General features: G+C 40.4%; 1 protein-coding gene across 42 annotated transcripts in view; it reads right to left on the reverse strand.

Moving 5' to 3' along the window:
- Nucleotides 1–25138, reverse strand: part of CACNA1C (calcium voltage-gated channel subunit alpha1 C) — a 744856-nt gene that overhangs the window by 35558 nt on the left and 684160 nt on the right. For all 42 annotated transcript variants that reach the window (XM_059184363.1, XM_059184367.1, XM_059184359.1 and 39 more), the window contains 6 exons: nucleotides 23480–23545; nucleotides 21796–21887; nucleotides 11632–11797; nucleotides 10924–11051; nucleotides 10192–10288; nucleotides 8309–8411 (listed from right to left, as the gene is read on the reverse strand). In XM_059184363.1, coding sequence (XP_059040346.1) covers nucleotides 8309–8411; nucleotides 10192–10288; nucleotides 10924–11051; nucleotides 11632–11797; nucleotides 21796–21887; nucleotides 23480–23545 — 652 coding nt within the window. The remainder of the gene's footprint in view (nucleotides 1–8308; nucleotides 8412–10191; nucleotides 10289–10923; nucleotides 11052–11631; nucleotides 11798–21795; nucleotides 21888–23479; nucleotides 23546–25138) is intronic.

The raw sequence follows: 25138 nt of genomic DNA on the forward strand, positions 1-25138 counted from the left end.
TTTTAATTAAAAAAAAAGATTTATTTGTTCATTTGAGAGGGAGACAGAGATAGAGAGAGAGAAAAAAGAGAAAGTAGGGAGAGGGACAAAGGAAGAGGGAGAAAGAGAATTCAAGCAGATTCTTTGCTAAGTGTGGAGCCCTGAAGTGGGACTTGATCTGATGACTGTGAGGTCATGACCTGAGCCAAAATCAGAAGTTAGACACTTAACTAACTGAGTCACTCAGGCGCCCCTGACATGTTTTAATTTTGTGTATTCCTTAACTACTTACTGTAGTTATAGTTAAATTACTATTTTTGACTTTTAATCCTCATACTATTTTTTAAGTGGCTGATTTACCACATTTCCTATATATTTTCCTTTACCAACAAATATTTTTCTTTCATATATTTTCTTACTTCCAGTTACAGATTTTTCTTTTTTGCTTAAAGAAGGTCCTTTAATATTTCTGGTAAGGTTGGTTTAGTGGTGATAAATTCCTTTAACTTTTGCTTGCCTAGGAAACTATCTCTCCTCCAGTTCTGAATGATAACCTTGCCAGGTAGAGATTTCTTGGTTGGCAGTTTTCTCTTTCAGTACTTTGAATATATTATTCCACTTACTTCTGTCATGAAAACTTTATGCTGAAAAATATGCTGATACTCTTATGGCAGTTCCTTTGTCTGTAACAAGCTGTCTTTCTCTTGCTACTTTAAAAACTCTCCCCTTGTCTTTAACTTTTGACAATTTAATTATAAAATTCCTTGGTGTGGTTTTTTGGGATCATCTTGTTTAGGGCTCTTTGTGCTTCCTGGACCTGGATGTCTGTTTCTTTCCCAGCTTAGGGAAATTTTCAGCCATTATTTCTTCAAATAACTTCAAATAACTTCCCTACTCCTTCTGGAACTACTATAATGTGAATGTTTGTGTATCTGATGTTGTTCTAGAAGTTCTTAAAACTATTCTCACTTTTTATTAACATATATTGTATCATTAGTTCCAGAGGTAGAATTTAGTGATTCACCAGATTACTTCCAGTGACCTCTTTAATGCCCATCACCCAGTTATCCCACACCCCCAACCTCCTTCTCCTCCAGCACCCCTCAGTCTGTTTCCTATGATTAAGAGTGTCTTATGGTTTGTCTCCCTCTCTATTTTTGTCTTATTTTATTCTTCCTTCCTTCCCCTATGTTCATCTGTTTTGTTTCTTAAATTCCACATATGAACAAAATCATATGGTATTTGTCTTTCTCTGACTGACTTATTTTGCTTAGCATAATACCCTGATGTTCCATCCCTATCACTGCAAATTGCAAGAGTTCATTCTTTTTGATGGCTCAGTAATATTCCATTATATCTATATCTGTATCTATCTATCTATCTATCTACCACATCTTCTTCTTCTTCTTCTTTTTTTTTTTTTTTTTTACCACATCTTCTTTATCTATTTATTTGTTGATGGACATCTGGGCTCTTTCTATTGCTTGGCTATTGTGGACATCGCTGCTATAAACATTGGGGTGCATGTGCCGCTCTGAATCACTATGTTTGTATCTTTTGGATAAATACCTAGTAGTGTAATTGCTGGGTCATAGGGTAGTTCTATTTTAACTTTTTAGGGAACCTCCATACTGTTTTCCAGAGTGGCTGCACCAGTTTGCATTCCCACCAACAGTGCAAGAGGGTTCCCCTTTCTCCACATCCTAGTCAACATCTGTTGTTTCCTGAGTTGTTCATTCTGACTGATGTGAGGTGGTATCTCATTGTGGTTTTGATTTGTATTTCTCTGATGATGAGTGATTTTGAGCATTTTTTCATGTGCCTGTTGGCCATTTATATGTCTTCTTTGGATAAATGCCCTTCTGCCTATTTCTTGACTGGATTTTTAATTTTTTGGGTGTAGAGTTTGATAAGTTCTTTATAGATTTTGGATACTAGCCCTTTATCTGATATGTCATTTGCAAATATCTTCTCTCATTCTGTAGGCTTTTAGTTTTGTTGATTGTTACCTTTGCTGTGTAGAAGCTTTTTATCTTGATGAAGTTCCAATAGTTCATTTTTGCTTTGGTTTTTCTTGCCTTTGGAGATGTGGCTAGCAAGAAGTTGCTGCAGTCAAAGTCAAAGAGGTTGCTGTCTGTGTTCTCCTCTAGGGTTTTGGTGGATTCCTGTCTCATATTTAGGTCTTTCATTCATTTTGAGTTTTTTTTGGTGTATGGTGTAAGAAAGTGATCCAGTTTCATTCTTTTGCATGTGGTTGTCCAATTTTCCCAACAGCATTTGTGGAAGAGACTGTCTTTTTTACACTGGATATTCTTACCTCCTTTGTTGAAGATAAGTTGACCACAGAGTTGAGGGTTCTTATTCTCTTCCATGGATCTGTGAATCCTTTTTTGTGCTAGTACCATACTGTCTTGATGATTACAGCTTTGTAATAGGACTTGAATTCTGGAATTGTGATACCTCCAGCTTTGGTTTTCCTTTTCTTTTTCTTTTTTTTTTTTTTTTTTTTAAGATTTTATTTATTTATTTGTCAGAGAGAGAGTGAGCGAGAGCAAGCACAGGCAGACAGAGTGGAAGGCAGAGTCAGAGGGAGAAGCAGGCTCCCTGCGGAGCAAGGAGCCGGATGTGGGACTCGATCCCAGGATGCTGGGATCATGACCTGAGCCGAAGGCAGCTGCTTAACCAACTGAGCCACCCAGGCGTCCCTGGTTTTCCTTTTCAAATTCCTTTGGCTATTCAGGGTCTCTTTTGGTTCCACACAAAATTTAAGATTGTTTGTTCCAGTTCTATGAAAAATGCTGATGGTATTTTGATAAGGATTGCATTGAATGTGTGGATTGTTTTGGGTCATATAGACATTTTAACAATATTTATTCTTCTAATCCATGAGCATGGGATGATTTTTCGTTTCTTTGTGTCTTCCTCAATTTCTTTCACAAGTGCTGTGTAGTCTTCAGAGTACCAATCCTTTACCTCTTTGCTTAGGTTTACTCCTAGGTATCTTATGGTTTTTAGTGCAATTGTAAATGGGACTGAGTCCTCCATTTCTCTTTCTTTTGCTTCATTGTTAGTGTATAGAAATGCAACTGATTTCTGTGCATTGACTTCATATTCTGCCACTTTGTTGAATTCCTGTATCAGTTCTAATAATTTTTGGGTTGAGTTTTTGGGTTTTCTAAGTCGAGTATCATGTCATCTGCAAAGAGTGAAAGTTTGATGTCTTTTGCTGACTTGGATGCCCTTTATTTCTTTTTTTTGTCTGATTGCTTTTTGTTGTCTGATCAGCTGAGGGCTGATTCCAGTACCATGTGGAACAGCAGTGGTGAGAGTGAACATTCCTGTTGTGTTCTAACTTTAGGGGGAAAGCATTAAGTTTTTCCCCATTGAGATGATATTTGCTGTGGGTTTTTTGTATATGGCTTTTGTGATATTGAGGTATGTTCCCTCTAACCCTAAATGGCAGACAGGTTTTTTTTTTTTTTTTTTTTTAAATTATCAAGAAAGGATGCTGTGTTTTGTCAAATGCTTTTTTGGCATTGATTAAGAGAATCATATGGTTCTGTTCTTTCTTTTATTAACATGGTGTATCACATTGATTTATGAATGTTGAACTACCCTGTGGCCCAGGAACAAATCCCTCTTGGTCATGGTGAATAATCCCTTTGATATACTGTTGGATCCTATTAGCTAATATCTTGGTGAGAAGTTTTGCATCCATTTTCATCAGGGATATTGGTCTGTAGTTCTCCCTTTTGATGGGGTATTTGCCTGGTTTGGGGATCAAGATAATGCTGGCCTCATAGAATAAGTTTGGAAGTTTTCTTTCCATATCTATTTTTTTTTAAAAATGGCTTCAAAAGAATAGGTATTAATTCTTTAAATGTTTGTTGGAATTCTGCTGGGAGGCCATCTGACTCTGGACTCTTTTTTATTAGATTTTTAATTACTGATTCAATTTCTTTGCTGGTTATGGGCCTGTTCAGGTTTCTCATTCTTCCTGTTTCAGTTTCAGTAATTTATATTTTTCAAGGAATGCATCCTTTTCTTCCAGATTGCCTAATTTGTTAGCATATAATTGCTCATAATATTCTCTTATAGTTGTTTGTATTTCTTCAGTGTTGGTTGTGATCTGTCCTTGTTCATTCATGATTTCATTTATTTGGGTCCTTCTTCTTTTCTTTTTTGATACATCTGGCTAGGGGTTTATCAATCTTATTAAATCTTTCAGAGAACCAGCTCCTAGTTTCATTGTTCTGCTCAACTGTTTTTTTTTTTTTTTAAATTTCTATATTATTGATTTCTGCCCTACTGTTTATTATTTCTCTTCTCCTGCTGGATTTAGGCTTTATTTGCTGTTCTTTTCCCAATTCCTTTAGGTGTAAAGTTAGGTTGTGTATTTGAGAGTTTTCTTGTTTCTTGAGAAAGGCCTGTATTGCTATATACTTCCATCTTAGGACTACCTTTGTTGCATCCCAAAGGTTCTAAACTGTCATGTTTTCACTCTTATTTGCCTCCATGTATTTTTTAAAAAACTTCTTTAAATTCCTGATTGGCCCATTCATTCTTTAGTAGGATGCTCTTTAGCCTCCATGTATTTGTGTTCCTTCCAAATTTTTTCTTGTGGTTGAGTTCAAGTTTTAAAGCATTGTGGTATGAAAATATGAATGGTATAATCTCAGTCTTTTTATACCACATGGGATCTGATTTGTGACCCATTATGTGATCTCATCTGGAGACTATCCCATGTGAACTTGAGAAGAATGTGTATTCTGTTGCTTTAAGATGGAATGCTTTGTATGTATCTGTGAAGTCCATCTGTTCCAGTGTGTCATTCAAAGCCCTTGTTTCTTTGTTGATCTTCTGCTTAGATGATCTGTCTATTGTTGTGAGTGGGGTGTTAAGTCCCCTATTATTACTGTATTATTATCAATGTATTTCCTTAATTTTGTCATTAATTGGTTTATATAATTGGCTGTTCCCAAGTTAAGGGCATAAATATTTACAATTGTTAGGTCTTTTTGTTGGATAGACCCTTTTATTATGATAGAGTGTCCTTCTTCATCTCTTATTACAGTCTTGGTTTAAAATCTAATTTGTATGATATAAGGATTGCTACTCCAGCTTTCTTTAGATGTCCATTAGCATGATAAATGGTCCTCTACCCTCTCACTTTCAATCTGGAGGTGTCTTTCGGTCTAGAATGAATTTCCTGTAGACAGCATATCAATGGGTCTTTTTTTTTTTTTTAATCCAATCTGACACCCTATGTTTTTTGATTGGAGCACCTAGTCCATTTACATTCAGAGTAAATATTGGAAGATCTGAATTTAATGCCGTTGTATCACCTGTAAAGTCACTGTTTTTGTAGATTGTCTATGTTCCTCTCTGGTGTTTGTTAGTTTGGGCTCTCTCTTCATTCAAAGGATCCCCTTTAATAGTTCCTGCAGGGCTGGTTTAGTGTTCACAAATTCCTTTAGCTTTTGTTTGTCCTGGACATTCTTCATCTCTCCTTCTATTCTGAATGTCAGCCTTTATCTCTCCTCTATTCTGAATAACAGCTATTCTTTGTTGTGTATTTTCCCATTTAGCACAATGAATATATCATGCCAGCCTTTTCTGGCCTGCCAGGTCTCTGTCGACAGGTCTGCTGCTGGCCTTATGTTTCTACTCTTGTAGGTTAAGACCATTTTGTCCTGGGCTGCTTTCAGGATTTTTTCTTTATCTCTGAAATTTGCAAGCTATTATATCTTGAGGTGTTGACCTATTTTTGTCGATTTTGAGGGGGTTTCTCTGTGACTCCTGGACTTGAATGCCTGTTTCCTTCCCCAAATTAAGGAAGTTAAAACTATTCTCATTTTTAAAAATTCTTTTTTTGTTTTGCTGTTCCGACTGGGTGATTTCCACTGTTGTCTTCCAGATTGCTAAGCCATTCTTCTGTATCATCTAATCTGCTGTTGATTCCTAGCATATTTTTCAATTCAATTATTGTGTTCTTCAGCTCTCTGGTACTTTCTTATATTTTCTAACTCTTTGTTGAACTTTTCACTGTGTTCCTCCATTCTTCTCTTGACTTTGGTGAACACTTTTTATTATTATTATTATTTTTTAAATTTTTAAATTTTTTATAAACATATTTTTATCCCCAGGGGTACTGGTCTGTGAATCACCAGGTTTATACACTTCACAGCACTCACCATAGCACATACCCTCCCCAATGTCCATAACCCCACCCCCCTTCTCCCAACCCCCCTTCCCCCAGGAACCCTCAGTTTGTTTTGTGAGATTAAGAGTCACTTATGGTTTGTCTGGTGAACACCTTTATGACCATTACCTTGAACTCTACTTTGTCTGGCAAATAACCTGTCACCATTTCATCAGAATTTTTTCCTCCTGGGGCTTTATCTTGTTCTTTCATTTAGAAGATATTCTCCTGTCTCCTTATTTTGTTTGATTTTCAGTGTTAGTCTCTACATATTAGGTGGAATAGCCACCACTCCCTATCTTAAGGTGTAGTCTTGTGTACATTGTGTACATTCCATGTGTACATTACATATGCCTGGAAGCTTTGGCTGGCTGGCTGGACCTGAAGCCAATATGTCCTGGGGGAGTCCAGGGGTGCACTATGCCTGGATGACCCTGATGGAATGGCTTGAGCCTAAGCAGGCACTGGCTGAGGTATCTGGGAATACACTGAAACTGGAGGTCACCTTGGCAGGGTGGGGCAGGGATGGGTGGAGGGTTATCTTGGGGAGAGCTGGTGTAGGTTAAGGCTCATTGGAGTAACCCTAGCAGGCCAACTAGAGCACCTGGATCCTGCTCCCATTTGCACTATCAAGGTGGAGGGGAATGTAAACAATGGTGCTTGTTGGTACCTCCAACTTGAAGAGAACTCCAGTAGTTCCCCTTCCTCTGCCATTTAGTGGATATAAATGGATTTCCTTCACTTATAGTGTTGTTGCCCTTTAAGCCACTGTTCTTCCTGTGTCCCAGGTTGGGTGAATTTGGGTATAGTGCTCTCAGTGTTATTCTTCCTCACTGCAGGTTGTCACATTGCTTTGTTGGAAAAGGGTTTCCCATAGTTACCATATCTTAATCTTTCCTGTCATTTTCTGTGTGGTCCCTCTAACCTTTGTTGTGTAGAAGTTGTTCAATCAGCACTCAGTTTTCCCAGAAGAATCACTCCATATGTGGGTGTAGATTTGGTGTAGCCTTGGGAGGAGGTGAGTTCAGGGTCTTCTTATGCCAACATTTTGGACTGCCTTCCTCAGCCTTTGTTTCTCTTTAGTTTGGCAGCATAACTTGAACCATTTTTAATTTTTTAAAGATTAGTTCATTATTTTAACATATGTCTTGCTAGCCTCGTTCTTGTTTCCCTTCATTTTAGATGTTTCTATTATTTTCTGGAAGGATTTAAGTGAGAAAGGCACTTCTCTGCTGGATTATTCACTGAACTGAATTTCTACACATCATTATCTTTCTTATTTTACCAATGAAGGAGCTGAAGTAGAGAGAGAATAAATGACTTATCACATTTTAAACAAGCTTCAATGGCTGAATCTGAGGCAGGTGGTCTTTTGATCACATTCTATAAAACACTATAATAAGCTAGAAGCTGTTTGTGAGCAGTCACATCTTTCGAGGTACATTCTATGTAGCTTTTCCCACATAGTGGTTCAGAAATACTCATCATCTATAAAGACAGTAGATTATCTCAGCCAGGGCTGCTGCTAGCAGTTTGTAAATTTGTACAAACCAGAAGGTATCCCTTCAGGTGAACATGGACCCGAGGGAGCATGGCCCAACCAGTAGAGCACAGGTGAGATCTTAAACCACACCTGTTGGCTGGCTGAACACCTTGATCCAGGCACAGCTTGTACAATTGTATGTGATGACTTTGACCATAGTCACCATTTGCCAATACGACCCCCTTTTGACAGTTCTAATTTAAAAAGAAATTAAGCATTTGAGAGATCGACACAGTCAGTAACATTCCATTTTGATAGGGTTTAGCCCTGCTTTAGGGAACATTCACCTTATGCTTTTTGAACTATAAACGATGACTTCAAGATATCATCCAAAATAATTTCTAGAAATTAATGGAGTGCTAGAATTCAAAGTAAATATGCTAGAGACGAAAAAACCATTCAAGGAGCAAAGGAAACAAGAGTAGGCCAGGCCTCTTCAACATCCCTGGATGTGAAGGTTACCACTGAACCTGTGCTCTGATACTACCCAGAATGGGAAGATCTTGGGAGCATTTTGCCAGCTGTTGGGTTAGTCTGCTAGATCTTCTAAATGGTTCTCCCAGTAGCCCTCAGATGACCCTTACCTTCTGTTTTAATCCGCAGGGCTGTCCGGACCAGGGCAAACAGGGTAGCATTGAACATGACTGTCCCATCACTGTTCAGAGGCATGTTCATGGAGACCAGGCGCTGGAGGTTAAGAGGAGGCAAAGTTGGTGATTATAGCAAACAGTTCTCAAACGATCTACAGAACCACCATGGCAGGAGAGTGCTGGGAGGGAGCCTTCAAACTTGTGTGCAAGTGTCAGCAGCAGGTAGGGGTTGGAGGCATGGGTCACTAAAATGTATTCAAAACCTCTTCTGGGGAGAATTTCAGCTCTCCCATAAGTACTCTCACCCTTCTGTACCCAGTGAGGCAGGAATGGAATTTTTCCTTATTAGACCCTTGCTCCCACAAAGACATGTTAAGCCCACCCAACACCCTCCTCAGCTCAAAGGTCTACTCAGGCATATGGATACACTCTCTACTGGCATGCCAGACACTTGCCAGGAGCCCACCTGCCAGCCAGCATTCATCCAGAGCCTTGCTAAGAGAGACAATAATGGCAGGTTTGAATTGCAGGAGGCACAGTGTATCCTCTTTTCTGTATATTAAAAAAACATACCTCTGCATCAGGCTGGGTCAAAAGCTTGTTGACTGGGTGAATTGCCCTTTTCTCTCCTTTCTCACAGGCCCAAATTGCTGTTGCTGCATTGTGCCCTGGTGTGGGGACTCAGCACACAGCAGAGTAATTATGAGAAAGAGGACCATGAAACTTATTCTGGCATTTGCTCTCAAGATATGGTCAAAGATGTTATTTGTTAGATCACATGGTGTCCTCTTATTAATCATAGTGCCAAGAAGAGTTATAATTTTCCTGAGTGATGGGTCTTCTTGACTTTCATGGACAGTGTGAATTGTGGAGCAGTCACTGGGAAGCTGAACACATTGGTAGCCTGTTCAGGCCCCTTTGGAGGCTGTGATGGATGCACTATCACCTCATGCAGGCCACACTTGTCCCTGCTATTTTGTCCATTGGGCTTTGACTTTACATTTAACTTGTGCTTTTTTCCCCTCCTCATATCTTATATAACCTTGGAAATCTTCTAAAATTTTTTTGGGAACAAAATGGAGATATAGGTGAGAAAAAACTGAGCAAAATGGAGCACAATCCAATTCTCTATTTCCCATGAATGGATTATCTGGAGTTGAGGTTTTCTATTTGTGCTTCTTCTATACAGCTCTCTGACCTCACTTCCCCCAACCCCTTTCAGCTCATTGTTATTCCAACAGGGAGTATGGAATGGTGGAAGTGGGAATTAAAAGAAGAGAGGATAGATTAGAAACAGTACTCTTCAGCAACGGCTACCTGGTTGAGATTACAGTGAGGTAAGAGAGGTACCTGAGCACACAATTTATGGAGTGTTCACTCTCAAGGTCATGTGAGGGTCACATGAGCAAGAGTTGGGTCTAAAGACTCACTTAGAAATCTGATGAACAAGATGGATCCTCTCTTTGGTACAATTTGTGAGTGTTTCAGTGATTTTGTACACAATTTTAGGGCTTTACAGGTCCCTGACGCTGATGCATGGACCCTTTAATAGCCCTCTGATCCCAGGAGGAGAACCCTTAATCTATTCATCCTTGGCTGAAAGTCTTCCAGGATGACTAGGTGGTAAAACCTGATGGGACTGGGCATGTGGCTTGTTGGATCATGAGGCATTCACTTCAGTTTTCTTTTATAGAATCTGAGGGTTTATTGTTGGAAGGAACCTTAAAATATAATCTGGCTCAGGCCTATTTCTTTAGCACATAAAATATTATCTTCACTTTCTTAAAGTATCAGTGGCCTAATCAAGGTCACGAGACAAATAGGCTTCTTCCCTCCCATATTTTCTTTTTCTCCTGTGAAACCAGATTATCTCTTACTTTGCAAGCCACGCGGTGAGGGCATAGCTTCCCAAAACCCAGTGGGGGCTGAATCCGCCTGAGCAGGGTCACCACATCCAGGTGTTTGATCCGACCCCTAAAAAGAGGAAAGGCAGAAGGAAAGATCAGTCAGAGGGTCATGGTTTCAGCCTGTAGCCCAAGACTCACGTATTAGACTCTCCACAGCTGTTGCCCTATTGGTTAATCTCAGTGCAGCATTGCAGAATTGCATGGCAAAACTCTAAAACCAATATATACATGTTTAGATTTTAATGAGCAATTTTCCACCAGTTCTATGTTGAATGTGGGAGGAACTTCAGGTAGCGCAATGAGATTCTCACATATACTTGCTGTGGCAATCTAAATATGTCCAAAAGGCATTTATTAAGTTCAACCAAATGTAATTGACCAATGAGGGTATCCTTGTACCCAAGGCAGGAATAGAGTTGAGATCTACTTGACTCTAAACATTTTAACTTGAATACTTACTAGTTACTCTTGACACAAGGATCTCCCATCCTTCTATTCAACTGAAAATAGATATGTTTTTGACTTAGTCAAAGATGCTTGGCCTACTATTGCTGGCCCTTGACCCTTGACCCTGGGTTCTGGCACAATTCAGTGTTTCTAATCAATCTACCCAACGCTAACCTGTGTTGAACCTCTTCTGTGGGTATGGTCACACTGTGTCCTCTGGGCTTTGGGAATCAGTATTTCCCTCTGGGAACTTACTTGGCTTCAGGATCATACTCTGCCCAGATTCTTTTAAATTCATCCAGATGATGGGGACCAAGAATTGACCAGTCCCTTGTCAGGTAGTCAAAGTTGTCCATGATGACAGCTACAAAGAGGTTGATGATCTGCAGAGAACAGAGATATGAAGCGTTTCTTGCCACTTAAATACACTTTGCCAGTTAGTGCCATGCATGGCAGAAGCCTACATTTCTGAAGACCAGCTCTATTTACCATTTAAAATATCAGCCCCTGGATATTTGTCTCTTGGCTATGAACCTGACACGGGTCTCCTCGGAATGGTGTGGGATGAATCCCACATGAGGGCTGTAGAGTTTCCCTCATACCAAACTTTGGGTAGGGTTGCCAAGGACAGAGGGCAGCTTTCTCCACCACCTTTCTTTCACACTCCTCATCAAAGTATCCAAAACATATCGGTTGCCTCTAGCCCCCCCCCACCCCCAATATCCCTTCTGTCCCCTGGGACACTGCCACCATGACAAGAGCCAATAAGAGATAAGAAAGGTGCTGGTTGGGCTCACTCTGGCCCAGGGCTTTGTGCCCTTTTCTAGTGGTTGGACACTGCTACTAACTGAGTCTTTCCAAGCTGGTTCCTCTGACTGCAAGCTGCAGGGATAGATAGCGGGCCTGGGCTGCCTTGAACTGCACATGAATGATCTGTGGCTGTTTAGTCCCACCTCTGCTTACCAGGAAGGCACAGAGCATGTAGAAGCTGATGAAGTAGAAGACCGCGAAGCTGCTGCCACAGGGAGTTTCACCTTCTGTGCTGTTGCCGGGCTCCGACTCGGGGGCACACTTCTTTCCTGGCATGCAGGCCAGCATGATATCCTGCCATGCCTCCCCTGTGGCACACCTAGGGGAGAGCGGTGAGAGAGTCCACCACCCGTGGGGCCCATCTCATATCTCTGGATCTTTTCTTCATCCCTTGCCCAATCCTCCTCCCCCAGAGGGAACTACTAAATTGAATTTGGTGTTTATCATTCCCTGAATGCTCTGACTAATGTTCACTAAATATGAAGATACATGGCATTGTTTTGAATGTTTTAAAGCTTTCCATAGATGGGAACAAACCACCTTTTCTGAAAAGTTCCTCTTTTTGCCACTCATATTAAGTTTTGGAGATTTATCCATTCGGCTCTCATTTACTCATCTTAACTGCCATATAGCAGTATATTCTATGTATATACCAATTTTTAAAAAAGATTTTATTTATTTATTTGAGAGAGAGCAAGAGCAAGAGCATGAGCAGAGGCAGAGGGAGAAGCAGACACCTCTCTGAGCAGGAGCCTAATGTGGGACTCGATCCCAGGACCCCAGGATCACAACCTGAGCCAGAAGCAGATGCTTAACTGACTGAGCTATCCAGGTGCCCTGTATATACCATTTTAAAAAACCTGCTGTCCTGTTAAAGCTTTCCCTTTTCTTTCCTTTTTTGCTATTACAAAGAACCCTGCAATGAGCATGCAGGTCCATGCCTTGATATCTGCTTAGAAAGTGGAATTTCCAGGTGAAGTAGGTATGTCTTCGTTTTCACTAGTTATTGCTGCTTCTCCAAGAATTATGCTCTTGTCATCAGTGTGGGACAAATGCCATTGCTCTGCAGACCTGTTGACTTTTTTTTGTTTGTTTTATTGAGGTATAACTGACAAATAAAATTGTAAGATATTTCAAGTGTCCATCATGATGATTTGATCCAACTCTACATTGTGCAAGGATTCCTCCCACCTAGTTAATTAACACACTCATCACTTCACATATTTATTTTCTTTGATGAGCACATTTCAGATTTTAGCAAATTTCAAGTATGTAATAGAGTGTTATCAACTTTCATCACCATAGATCTTCAGACCTTCTTTATCTGGTAGATCAAAGTGTGTACCCTTTTACTAACTTCTTCCTATCTCCACCCCATCCAGCTTCTGGCAATTCCTTTTCTACACTCTGATTCTATGGGTTTAGACTTGTCAACTCTTTATATTAGTGAATTTTTAAAAATGTTGCTCATATGATGGGTGTGAAATGATATTTCATTGCTGTCTTAATTTGTGTTTAAATGGTTAGTGGGTTAAGAACTTTTATTTCACCTTCTGTTGAACTGCAATGTTCATATTTTAGTCTGTCTCTCGGGTTGCCTTCTGGTTCATTTGTCGTCTTTTTAAAAAAATATATTCTTTCTATTATCATTTGTCATTTACATGCATAACAAGTACCTTCTTTCCGTCTGTGGCTTGTCTACAGCCTTATTTATGGTGAAGCCTATTTATTTTAATGAATCTGAAGTTTATTTTACTTTTTTAAAGATTTATTTATTTATTTGAGAGCAAGAAATAGAGAGAATTAGCTTGGGGAGGGGCAAAGGGAGAGGGAGAGGATCTCAAGCAGACTCCCCACCATATGCAGAGCCCAACAGGAGGCTTGATCCCATGACCCTGAAATCATGACCTGAGCTGAAATCAAGAGTTGGACATTTAACCCACTGACTGAGCCATCCAGGAACCCCTGATGAATCTAAAATTTAAATTTCACTGTTTTTTTTTTTTTTTTTTTTTTTTTTTTTTTTTTTTTTTTTTTTTTTTTTTAAAGATTTTATTTATTTATTTGACAGAGAGAAATCACAAGTAGGCAGAGAGGCAGGCAGAGAGAGAGAGGAGGAAGCAGGCTCCCTGCCGAGCAGAGAGCCCGATGCGGGACTCGATCCCAGGACCCTGAGATCATGACCTGAGCCGAAGGCAGCGGCTTAACCACTGAGCCACCCAGGTGCCCCAATTTCACTGTTTTTTTGCCATCTTGTTTGAAGAAATCTTTCCTTATTCTAGGTCATAAATATATTCTCCTATATATTCTAAAAATCCTTAAATTTTGTTTTCTGTAATAATGCATTAATCTGGAATGTATTTTTGTGCTTGATATAAGGTAGAAATATGCTTTATCTTTTCCTGTGTAGATAACCAATTTTCTTAGTACAATTTATTGAGCAAGTTCATCTTTACCTACTGATTTGAAATATCCTTTCTGACATAAATTATATTTCCATAGATGTGTGTGGGTCTTGTGTTGCCTTTTCATTCTATTCTGTAGGTTTATTTGTCTCTGTAGGTACAAAAGGATCACACAGTCCTAATCACGAAGCTTTGTATTAAGTCTTGCTCTCTTATAAACAGTGAGTCCTTCCAGCTTGTTGTTCTTCAAAATTGCCTTGGCTATTCATTTTTCCTTTTTTCTTACACAGACACGTTAGAATCAGCTCATCAAGTTCCGTGAATAATCCCACTGAGAGTCTTATTGGAATTGTATAGATTAACTTGGAGACTTTGATATTTTGGTAACATTAAGTGTCCCAGCCATCAACATGGCATATCTTTCCATTTGTTTAATGTCTTTTAAGAAATTTTTATAGTTCCCCATGTATATCTTTTGTTAGATTATTTCTAGGTATCTTATTTGAAATAAATAAATAAGATGTTATTATAAGCAGTACATTTAAGAAGTTATATTTATCTGTAAAAGATTTGCTGAATTCTCTTAGCTTTGCAGTTTCTCTTGTATAGTTTACTTGGGCAATTAATTTTGAAAAGAGGTTTTATTTTTTTTTATTGTAGTAAAATACACATAACAAAGAATTAACCATCTTAACCATTTTTAAGTGTTTCATTTACTGGTATTAAATACATTCACCTTGTTGTGTAGCCATTACCACCATCCAGCCCCATAATTTTTTCATCTTGTAAAACTGAAACTCTGTGCCTATTAACTAATAAGTCCCTGTTCTCTTCTCCCCACCGTCATTCCAGACCCTGGCAACCACGATTCTACTTTCTGTGTTTACAATTTTGACTAAGTACCTAAAATACGTGGAATCACATAGTATTTGTCTTTTTGTGACTAGCTTATTTCACTTAGTACTGTCCTTGAGCTTCAACCCTGTGGTAGCATATTGCAGAATTCCTTCCTTTTTCAAGGCTGAATAGTATTTTATTGTATATATATATATATATATATATATATATATATATATACTACATTCTGCTTATCTATTACCTATCAATGGGCAGTTGGGTTGCTTCCACATAGGTGCACAAATATCTCTTCTATTCTTGGTTGGGATATATACCCAGAAGTGGAATTGATGGATCATATGATAATTTTATTTTTAATTTTTGGAGGAACCATCATATGATTTTCTACAATGATTATGCTTTTTTATATCCTGCAACAGGGCATAAGGGTTCCAATTGCTCCACATCCTTGCCAACACTTGTTTTCCATTTCGTTTTGTTTTGTTTTTGGATAGTAGCCTTCTTAATGAATATGAGGTAGTAGCTCACTGTGGTTTTGATTTACATTTCCCTGTGGTTAGTGATGTTAGGCATCTTTTCATGTGCTCCTTGCTCATTCATGTATCTTCAGAGAAATGTCTATTCAAAATCTATTCAAGTCTTTTGCCCATTAAAAAAAAGATTTATTTAATTTTAGAGAGAGAGTGTGCTTCTGAGTGTCAGTGGTGGGAGTAGGGAGAGGGGCAGAGGAAGCAGGGAAGAAGCAGACTCCCCACTGAGCCAGGAGCCTCCCATGGGACTGGGTCTCAGGACTCTGAATCACAACCTGAGCCAAAACCAAGAGTCAGACATTTAACCAACTGTGCTATCTGGGTGTCCCTGGATCTTGGAACTTTCTGAGGACCAAAACCTTGACTATCTTTTCAGTTTCTATTTGGTTAATTAAAAAAATTCTTTTTAAGATAATTTTGTGATTTATATTTTCCTACATAAAATGATCTACTTTTAAATTTTCTCATATATTGGCATAAATTTGTTCATAATATTTTATCATTCTAAAAATCTCTTCCATATCTATAATTGTGTTACTTTTCTTATTCCTGATGTGCCTTTCTTAAAAAATTGGTTTTGACAAGAGTTTGTCTATTTATTGGTCTTTTCAAAGAACTTAGTTTTAGGGTTTATTGATAAATATTTTTGTTTTATATTTTATTAGTGTCTGCTTTTATTTTAATAAGTGTATTCTTTCATACTTTGGGGTTATTTGCTATTCTTTTTCCATTCATTAATTTAGTTATTATAGATTTTATAAAACAAGTTTTAGCTCTGAAATTTTCTTTGGTATTGATTGGCACATTTTGTAAATTTAAGATGTACTGCTCTAACTCTTTAATTTCTAAGAAGTATATAGCTTCAGCTGTGAGTTTAGAACAGTGACCCAAGGGGCATCTGTGTGGCTCAGTGGGTTAAGCCTCAGTCTTCAGCTCAGGTCAAATAATCCTAAAATTTGTATGGAATCAGACGAGACCTCGAATTGCTAAGGAAAAGTTGAAAAACAAAAATAAAACTGGTGGCATCACGTTACCTGATTTCAAGCTTTACTACAAAGCTGTGATCACCAAGATAGCACGGTACTGGCATAAAAACAGACACATAGACCAGTGGAACAGAGTAGAGAGCCCAGATATGGACCCTCAACTCTATGGCCAAATAATCTTCAACAAAACAGGAGAAAATATACAGTGGAAAAGAGACAGTCTCTTCAATAAATGGTGCTGGGAAAACTGGATAGCTATATGTAGAAGAATGAAACTCGACCATTCTCTTACACCGTACACAGAGATAAACATGAAATGGATAAAAGACCTCAACGTGAGACAGGAATCCATCAGAATCCTAGAGGAGAACATAGGCAGTAACTTCTTCGATACCAGCCACAGCAAATTCTTTCAAGATATGTCTCCAAAGGCAAAGGAAACAAAAGCGAAAATGAAGTTTTGGGACTTCATCCAGATCAAAAGCTTCTGCTCAGCAAAGGAAACAGTCAACAAAACAAAGAGGCAACCCACGGAATGGGAGAAGATATTTGCAAATGACAGTACAGACAAAAGGTTGATATCTAGGATCTATAAAGCCCCTCAAACTCAACAGACACAAAACAGATAATTATATTAAACAAAGGGTCCTGGGATTGAGCCCCTCATCAGGCTCTCCGCTCAGCGGGGAGCCTGCTTTACCCTGCTCCCTCTGCGTGCCTCTCTGCCTACTTGTGATCTCTCTTTCTCTGTGCCAAATGAATAAATAAATAAATAAATCTTTAAAAAAAAAAAAAGAACAGTGGCTCAAAACATTTAAGTGGGTAGATTTTGGAGGAACTACCAATTTTATGGTTAATTTCTAATTTTTGTTGTATTGAAGTTAGAGATGTTTTAGAATTTATTGAATTCTTCTTTGTGACTTAAATCTTGGCCAATTTTTATGAATGTTTCTGAGTTCTTAAAAAAAAAGTACTTTTTTGGGTCATCTATTGATTACAAATTTACTTAAATTTATCAGTTGTATTTTTAGATTTTTTTTACCCTTTCTTTTATTTTGTTCTATTTGTTCTGTCATGTTTTTACATGTCTCCCATTGTGTGTGTGTGTGTTCATTTTCCCCTTATCATTCATTAGTATCTTTGATATGTTTCCATGTAGTTTTATGATTGTTTTGTAATCTTAGTGGATTATACCTTTTATCAGTAACAAATATCCCTCTTTGTATTGTTTAATGCTTTTCACCCGGAATTTTATTTCTTCTGATGTTATTACTACACCTATTTTTTTTTGAAGTTTTATCTGGTATTCTTTTTCCATTCCTTTATTTTCCCATTCCTTTATTTTACTCTATCATAAACAGGCTGCAATTAGACTTCTTGAAGTCAACATTAGAGTATCTATCTTTTAATAGAGAAATTGAATTTTTAGTGATTAATTTTTGTTTTTATTCCTACCATCTTGTTTTATTTTCTAATTTTCTTTTCCTTCCTCTCCCCTTCCCTTTCTCCCCACCCCACCTTCCTTCTTTTATCTTTCTTTCCTTTTGCAGAATTGTTAAGGCTTTCCTTGTGCGTTTTTTTTCTTTTCCATCTAGAGATTTGGAATATATATATTCCATTTCTGTTTCTCTAATGGTTTACCTTCAAATATTTAATATACCTATTTATACACTTTCCACTGGCTGTGTATAGATTGAACGATATCTGTTTCTTTTCCATAAACAAGAGAAGAATGTCAGCACACTTTCATGTTTCTCATTCTTCCTACCTTGTTGAGATAACATAGGATTTCACTTCCAAATTGCTATTAAGGTTTTGGAAATTTTACCTTAATAGTTATTATTTTTTATTAAAAAATTTATTACAAAAGTTTTCAACCATATACAAAAGTAGAAAATACAAAGAAACCCCATGTACCCATCACCCAATCCTCACAAACATCAATATTTTGCTGTGTGTGTTTCATCTACTTCCCCAACAACCCCCTTTACCCTTTTTGGTTGGAGTATTTTATTTTATTATCTTATTTTATTCTTTTGTATTCTCACCTTTTAAAAATACTGAAAGAGGAAGGGCGCCTGGTGACTCAGTTTGTTAAGCATCCGACTTTTGATTTTAGCTCAGGTCATGATCTCAGGATGGAGACTGGGCCAGAGCTTAGTGTGGGCCCAGCATGGGGCTCCCTTCTCAGTGGGGAACCTGCTTCTCCCCTTCTCCCTCTGCCCCTCCCCCTGTACATGCACACACTCTCTCTCCCTCTCTCTCTCTAAAATGAATAAATAAATTTTTTTAAAAAAATTGAGAATTGACACACAATGTTACATTAGTTTCAGGGGTATAACATAGTGATTCCATAGCTCACCATGACTGTAGCTACCATCTGTCACCATATAACAGTATCACAGTACCACTGACTATATTCCCCATTCTGTATCCTTTATCGCCATGATGGGATATCTTGAAGCAAATCCCACACCTCATGTAATATCATTGTATCAACCCTAAATACTTCAATATGCATTCTGAAAATAATAAAACAATATGTTTTACATAACCACAAAATAATTATTACACTTAAAAATTAGCAATAATTATTTAATAAATAATACCTCCCTTAATAATTATTTAGATTTAATATGAGCGTTATGATTTCTTTGCTCATAACTCATAGCTAAAAACTTTATGGTTACTTTACTAATACCATTACTCTCTTCATTCAATATCTTAGATTAATTTTTCATTCTGTAGAAGGGTATCCTTGCATAGTTGTTTCAGAGGTTTATGTAAGGGAGTAAGCTTTCTGAGCTCTTACACTTTTGGAATCAATTTTGCTTTGTTACTTGAATGCTAATTAGGCTGTATTACAGGCATCTCCATTCAAAATATATTTTCTTAGGGTGCCTGGGTGGCTTAGTCAATTAAGCGGCTGTCTTTGGCTTAGGTCATGATCCCAGGGTCCAGGGATCAAGTCCCACATTGGGCTTCTTGCTCAGCTGGGAGTCTGCTTCTCCTTCTCTCCCTCTGCCTGATGCTCTCCCTACTTGGGCTCTCTCTCTCTATGTCAAATAAAAAGATACACATATATATTTTCTTCATAATATTGCATACATTATTTGTCTTCTATTATGTACTTTTGTTAATGAGAAGTCTAAGGAAAATTGGTATTTTTTGAAAATAACTCACTTTTTTCTCTTGGATGCTTCTAGGGTATTTTCTTTATTCTTGGTATTCTAAAACTTCTTTATACAGTGTCTGATGAAGGGACTTTTTGACAAACCTATTTGGCACTTAGTAAGCCATTTCAACCTGAAGGCTCATATCTGTATTTGAAATTTTCTTTGATCATCTCTTGATTTCATTCTTTCCATTCATTCTGTTGTTTGTACCTGAACTTGTATTAGAATGATAAATATTAACTTTTATTATAACTTTGATTTATATTAACTTCTATATATATTTTATATGTATTTTATTTATATTTTCAATCTTTTTGTCTTTTGTCCTTATATATAAATAAGTGTATATTTATATATATTTTATTTATATTTTTAATCTTCTGGTTCTTTTGGCTGTATACTGAGAGAACCCTAGATTTGATCCTTCAGCCCATTATTTCATACTTTAGCTGTGCCCATTTTCTGAATATTTCAACAAGGATGTTTTCCTGAGTTGTCTCTTTAATTTGTTCTTCTTAATAATGACTTAATATTGACTTCTCCTCTGTCTTCTGTTTTTTAATTCAATAGATGTAATATGCTCTGCAGCCTCTCTAAAGATATGAATTATATTTATTTTCAAATCTTATGGCTTTATATGTTCTTTTTCCTCCTCTTGTGCTCATTCATCTGCTAACTGAGGATTATTTATCTTTATTGGTATTCGTTTCCCCCCAAAGACTTTGGGTTTATTATCGACTGTTCTTTGTGATTGAGGACCAGTTCACATCTCTGCAGATCAAGTTCTCATTCCAGAGCCTCTCTGGGGACCATGAAAGAAACAGAACATGTGCCACTAGGGGAGGTGGGGAGGTAGCCTCTCTTTGAGGATAGGGGTCCTTGGGGGGACCTGCTCTACTTCTCAGACCCCAACACCCGGGAGCGTGATGGCAAGTGCTGCTCCTTTCAGCTTGTGAGCATAAGCAACTGCTCTCCAAACACAGGTCCTTTGAGGAGCCAGCCTTGTCATGGCCCCAGGTCTCTTCCGGGCCTTTTACCTGCCAATCCTGGAACTGCTCTCACTTCTTCCATAGACCACACATTCTTGGGGATAGGTTTTCCTTAGATCTCGTTCCTTTGTCAGTTGAATCCCTTCTGGTTCCTTCCATTTAGAAATTCCTTGTTCATTCATAGCACTCTTCCATGGTTTTTTTTTTTTTTTTTTTTAAACCTTCTTTCTTAGTACTGTTATGGGTTTATTCTTTTAAGAAATACCTGCTGTCATTAAGAAATTTAGGAAAGGAGGGGAGAGGGAGCCATGTGCTCAGTCTTATATCTGGGTTCAGCTCTGGTATTTAAATATGGCACAGGCTTAAGTGTTGTTGTTAGATTGTGGATTAAAGCGGCCTTTGTGTTCTCAAAGTCCACCATCTGAGGGAGGTGGTAATGTCTCACTGATATTTAAAGCGTTGTCATTTTGATTTAATACATTTTGAGTAATAATGACACTTGGGCTTGGGTGTGGGGAAAGGATTCTGTAGAACTCGGTGAAGGCGGGGCTCTCTGAGAGAATGGATTTCTGGATCTTCTGGAAAGGGACCCCGGGAATGGCAGGGAGTTCACTAACTCCCTGCCTCTCCCAGGGCCATAACATGTAGAGTATATAAGCTGGAATGGATTTTAGAAATCATCTGGTCCAGGGATGGGGTAAATAGTTCTCATCTACCAGCCCCGGTCTAGATGGTCTAGATAGTCTCCTCTAGCAGCCCAGCCTGTGAGGAACAGGAGAGTGAGAAGGACCAAGGGGACAAAGCAAGGGGGTCATTAGGAGTCAGAGGAGGAAGAAGGAGGCTGCGACATGGACTCACTCAGTCAGAAGCAGGCTGAGAAACACTCTTGACCCCAGCTAGGCCTGAGGCCATGGACTTCTGGGAAGGGTGAAGGCTCATGGCTGGCTTAATGAGGAGGACACTAAGTTCATGAGGACATAATAACCAATAGAGCACATGGCATTGACATTGGCAGCTGTACTTGTTTGCAAGGGAACCGAGACTCAGAGAAGTTAGGTGTCTTACCCAAAGCGAATGTGTCACAGGCTTGGCTTTGAGCTGTTTGGCTTCCAGACCAGGGTGCTGTCGGTGTTTGACTTGTGATCCTCTAGCATTTTGGGGGGGCTACTGGCAGGTTTGTCAGTGACCTGTGTGCCGCTCAGTGGGAAGTATTACAAATAGCACCGAAATGCCAGCTTTCTAGTGCAGGGAGGGAGATCCACCATCTTTTCCCTCCTTGCCTGCTCCCCTGGAAGGGTTCCCTTGCATTCTATGTCCAGACCTCAGGGCTGCGTCATGGAGGTGTTTGTAAGCATCTGTCCTCAGAGACTCACCTGAAGAGAAGCAGCACAGCTTGGGGAAAGGTCTGGAAGTTGTTGTTCCGGTTGATCTCTGTGGTGTCATTCAGGGCAATTTTCCCAAACACCTAAGCAGGGGGAGAGAAAAGTAGATTCAGCGAAGTGTGGGCAGACAGATTCCTAGTTCCCACCCATTGTTCAGTCATCTCTTCAGAGGTCTTGGCTGACTGGGAGTCAGGCCAGCCCAATAGCTGAACTGAGTCCCCTGGTGTGACCCGACAGGGCCTCATAGGGGCAGGAACCTGCTGCCCCATCCAACCTCTGATCTCCATCCACCACACTGGACAGATGTAAGAAGAAAAATACCCATGGGTCCTCCAGAGAGGTCCTGCCAGGCAGCGGGGAGCTGGGCTGAGAGCAGGTGGACACTGCTACCAGCCCCATGCTTCTGTTTGGGCACAGAGTGCTCTCAGGTGTCCTTTTTGGTTACAAATTCTTGAGAATATACATTTTTTCTCTTTAAAAAAACTTTATTGAGAAATAATTAACAAACGTAATTGTATATATTTAAAGTGTACAGTGTAGTGGTGATTTGATATACAATGCTTGTAGAATCATTACCAAGACCAAGGTAATTAACACATCCATCACCTCCCACAGTTAACATAGTAGCTGTGTGTGTGTGTGTGTGTGTGTGTTTGTGTGTGTGGTGAGAATGCCTAAGATCTACTGGCAGCCACTTCCAAGTACACAGCACTGTTACCAATTATAGTCACCATTAGGTCCTCAGAACTCAAGCCTCTGGCCTCCTTTTCATTGCCATTTCAGCCCAGATGTCTACTCTTCTAAATTCAGTTCTTGGATTTTGGCGCAATCTGAAATGTGGGCAAGCTTAATCTATCCCTGAAATTAGTGGTCCCCTTATTTTTTGTGGCCTGTTAGAGCTATGCCTATCTTAGAAGCCGTTGCCCTTGGTGAGGTGGCAGGGTGGCTCTTTTTATCTAAGATTCTGGCCTAGGAACCCGGGGTCTTTCTGCAAAGAATAAACAGGGGAATCTTCCTTTAGGAGCCACTAAGGAAAAGTCCTGGCTGGTGTGAGTGCTGGGCTCTGGCGCTCTCGGGAGCCCCCAGGAGAGGCTGGCTGGAGAATGCCGCTGGCTTGGAGGTAGGGGAACGTGCAGTGGGCACCTGTGAGGGGAGGCCCTTGAAACTGCTGCGTGTTTGATGGGGAGAGCTTGCCGGCCTGACTCCCGCCTTCCCTCCTCTCTCCCTCCCTCTCCCTCCTCCTTCTTTCTTTCCCTTTCTCCTCCACCCTTCTCTGTCATTAGCCCCTCCAGAACGGAGCTGGGTGGGGGCTAGTTCTCAGGCTGTCAGACCTGGGCAAGGGGAGGGGTCTGTTTGACACACTCTTCGTGTTGTTTTCTGGAAGGACCTGTCTCTCCTGAGGCCCTCGGTGTCAGTCGGGGAGTGGTTTTCCCTACAGAGAGCAGAGACCAGGCCCAGGGCAAAGGGGAGAGAAGTGAGGGCAGCACATGGCCGTTCACCCTGCTACATGCAGGATGCCGTTTGAAGGGGTTTTCTAATTCTTCTGACCTTCTTGGCCTCAGAAGTGGAAGCAGAGGGAGGGAGCATCAGGAGCAAGAGGGAGATGTCTGGGAACATGGGCCTGGAAGGCGGGAAGAGAAGTAGAGGCCGAGGAGCAGTGGGCCGGCTGTCCTACCTGCATCCCGATCACTGCGTAGATGAAGAACAGCATCACTATCAGAAGAGCCACATAGGGCAGGGCCTGGAAGGAAGCACAGGAGACCATGTGAGGCCAGTGGGGGATGGCTGACCAGATCCCTTCCCGGGGAGTGTTGTGACCTGGCTTTGGGGCGGGGCACTTCCAAGAGCCCCCACAGAAGATCTGGGCACCAGGAAAAGGCCTGAACCATGGCACTGACCTCTCATTTTCCCTTGGTTTCAATCACCTGAGAAGCAGTGTGGTGCACGGAGATAAGCAGGCTGCAGAGTAACAGATACATATAGTAGGATACCGCTTTAGTAAAAACAATCAAGCATGAACAAATGTCCTCCAACTAGACATAGGCCTTTGTTGAGTAGGGAGAAAGCCGTGAAGGATACACCCTAGGGTTTCCTGGGGAGGTGTGGGTGGAGGCAGGTTACACCCTTCCTTTACGTAGCTCGATGATATCCCACTAGTCATAATAAAAATAATTACTAAGGAGAACTTAAGTAGAAGAAAGATCATGGACTCAAATCTGATTTCTGTCACTTTCTCATCATGAGAGCTTGGCCATATGACTTAACCTCTCTGAGCCTCAGTTTCCTTTTCTGAAAAGTGAGAAGAGTAATGACCTCTCAGGGGTTCTGTGGTGTTTAAACGATAGAAGGCTTACAAAAGGCTGAGTGCGATGCCTCCCACGTATTCGGGTCCCATATATTTTATTCACTCCATGCATGATCTGCCTGGCAGACAACTTAATTTTCCAGAGTCCCTGCCACTTTTCCTGGGGAGAGGCCTTCTGGGGCTCAGGGCCTATTCTGGAATCCAGGCAGCCACACGTTCAAGGCTAGGAAATGCCTTGCCAGGCGTCCACCCGCCACTAGATGGCACTGCGAGATCGCACGGACGGGGCTTCCATCTGGTTGGAGCTGGGCTCCACGTTCAGGCCCCTCCTCACAGTTACCAAGGTCTGTCGCCTTTTCCTAGGAAATAGGTATGTGTGTGGGTGGGGGAGTGGGGAGGAAATATGCTGGCGGCCTCTATAGTCCTCATGGCCATGGGATCTCACGGATAGGGTCAGCCCCCAGTCCTGCTCTCCCTAGAATCCTCAGATTCCCAGGGACTGGGGAACTGGGTATGGCACCTACCGGGAGGTAGGTGGGGCTAGCAGGGAGGGCATCTGCACCTCCTCAGAAAGGCCTGGTGGGCAGAGGGCTGCCTATGAGGAGTGCAACCAGGCTGGGCCAGTCAAGGGCCTGGGCCGATGAGTCCCAGGGCTGGAGGCTGCCTGGAATGGTGTTTGTGCCTTTGGGAGAGGATTCCAAAGCAAGGCAGGCACCTGGCCGCAGAGCACTGCCTCTGGCTGCACCTTCAGTTATGGGCATATTTGGACCAGGGACCTCCTCTGTGCCTATAACTGGGCCCAGACTGGCTAGAGTGGGGCACGTGAAAGGAATCCTTTAGTGTAGGGAAGCCCGAGAGTGGTGCTTCCGTGGGCAAGGAGAAGCTGCCTTCAGCGTCGGGCTAGGGAAGAGCATGGACGTTTATGCAGGGGTCCCTACGCCACTCATCTTTAAGGAACTCAAGTGACCTCATGGAGTCTGCTTCTCTTTAACTTCAAACTCACATAACACTCCTCAGAGATGGCCAGGG

This window comes from Mustela lutreola, chromosome 8, assembly GCF_030435805.1.
Source record: "Mustela lutreola isolate mMusLut2 chromosome 8, mMusLut2.pri, whole genome shotgun sequence".
NCBI classification, from domain to species: Eukaryota; Metazoa; Chordata; class Mammalia; order Carnivora; family Mustelidae; genus Mustela; species Mustela lutreola.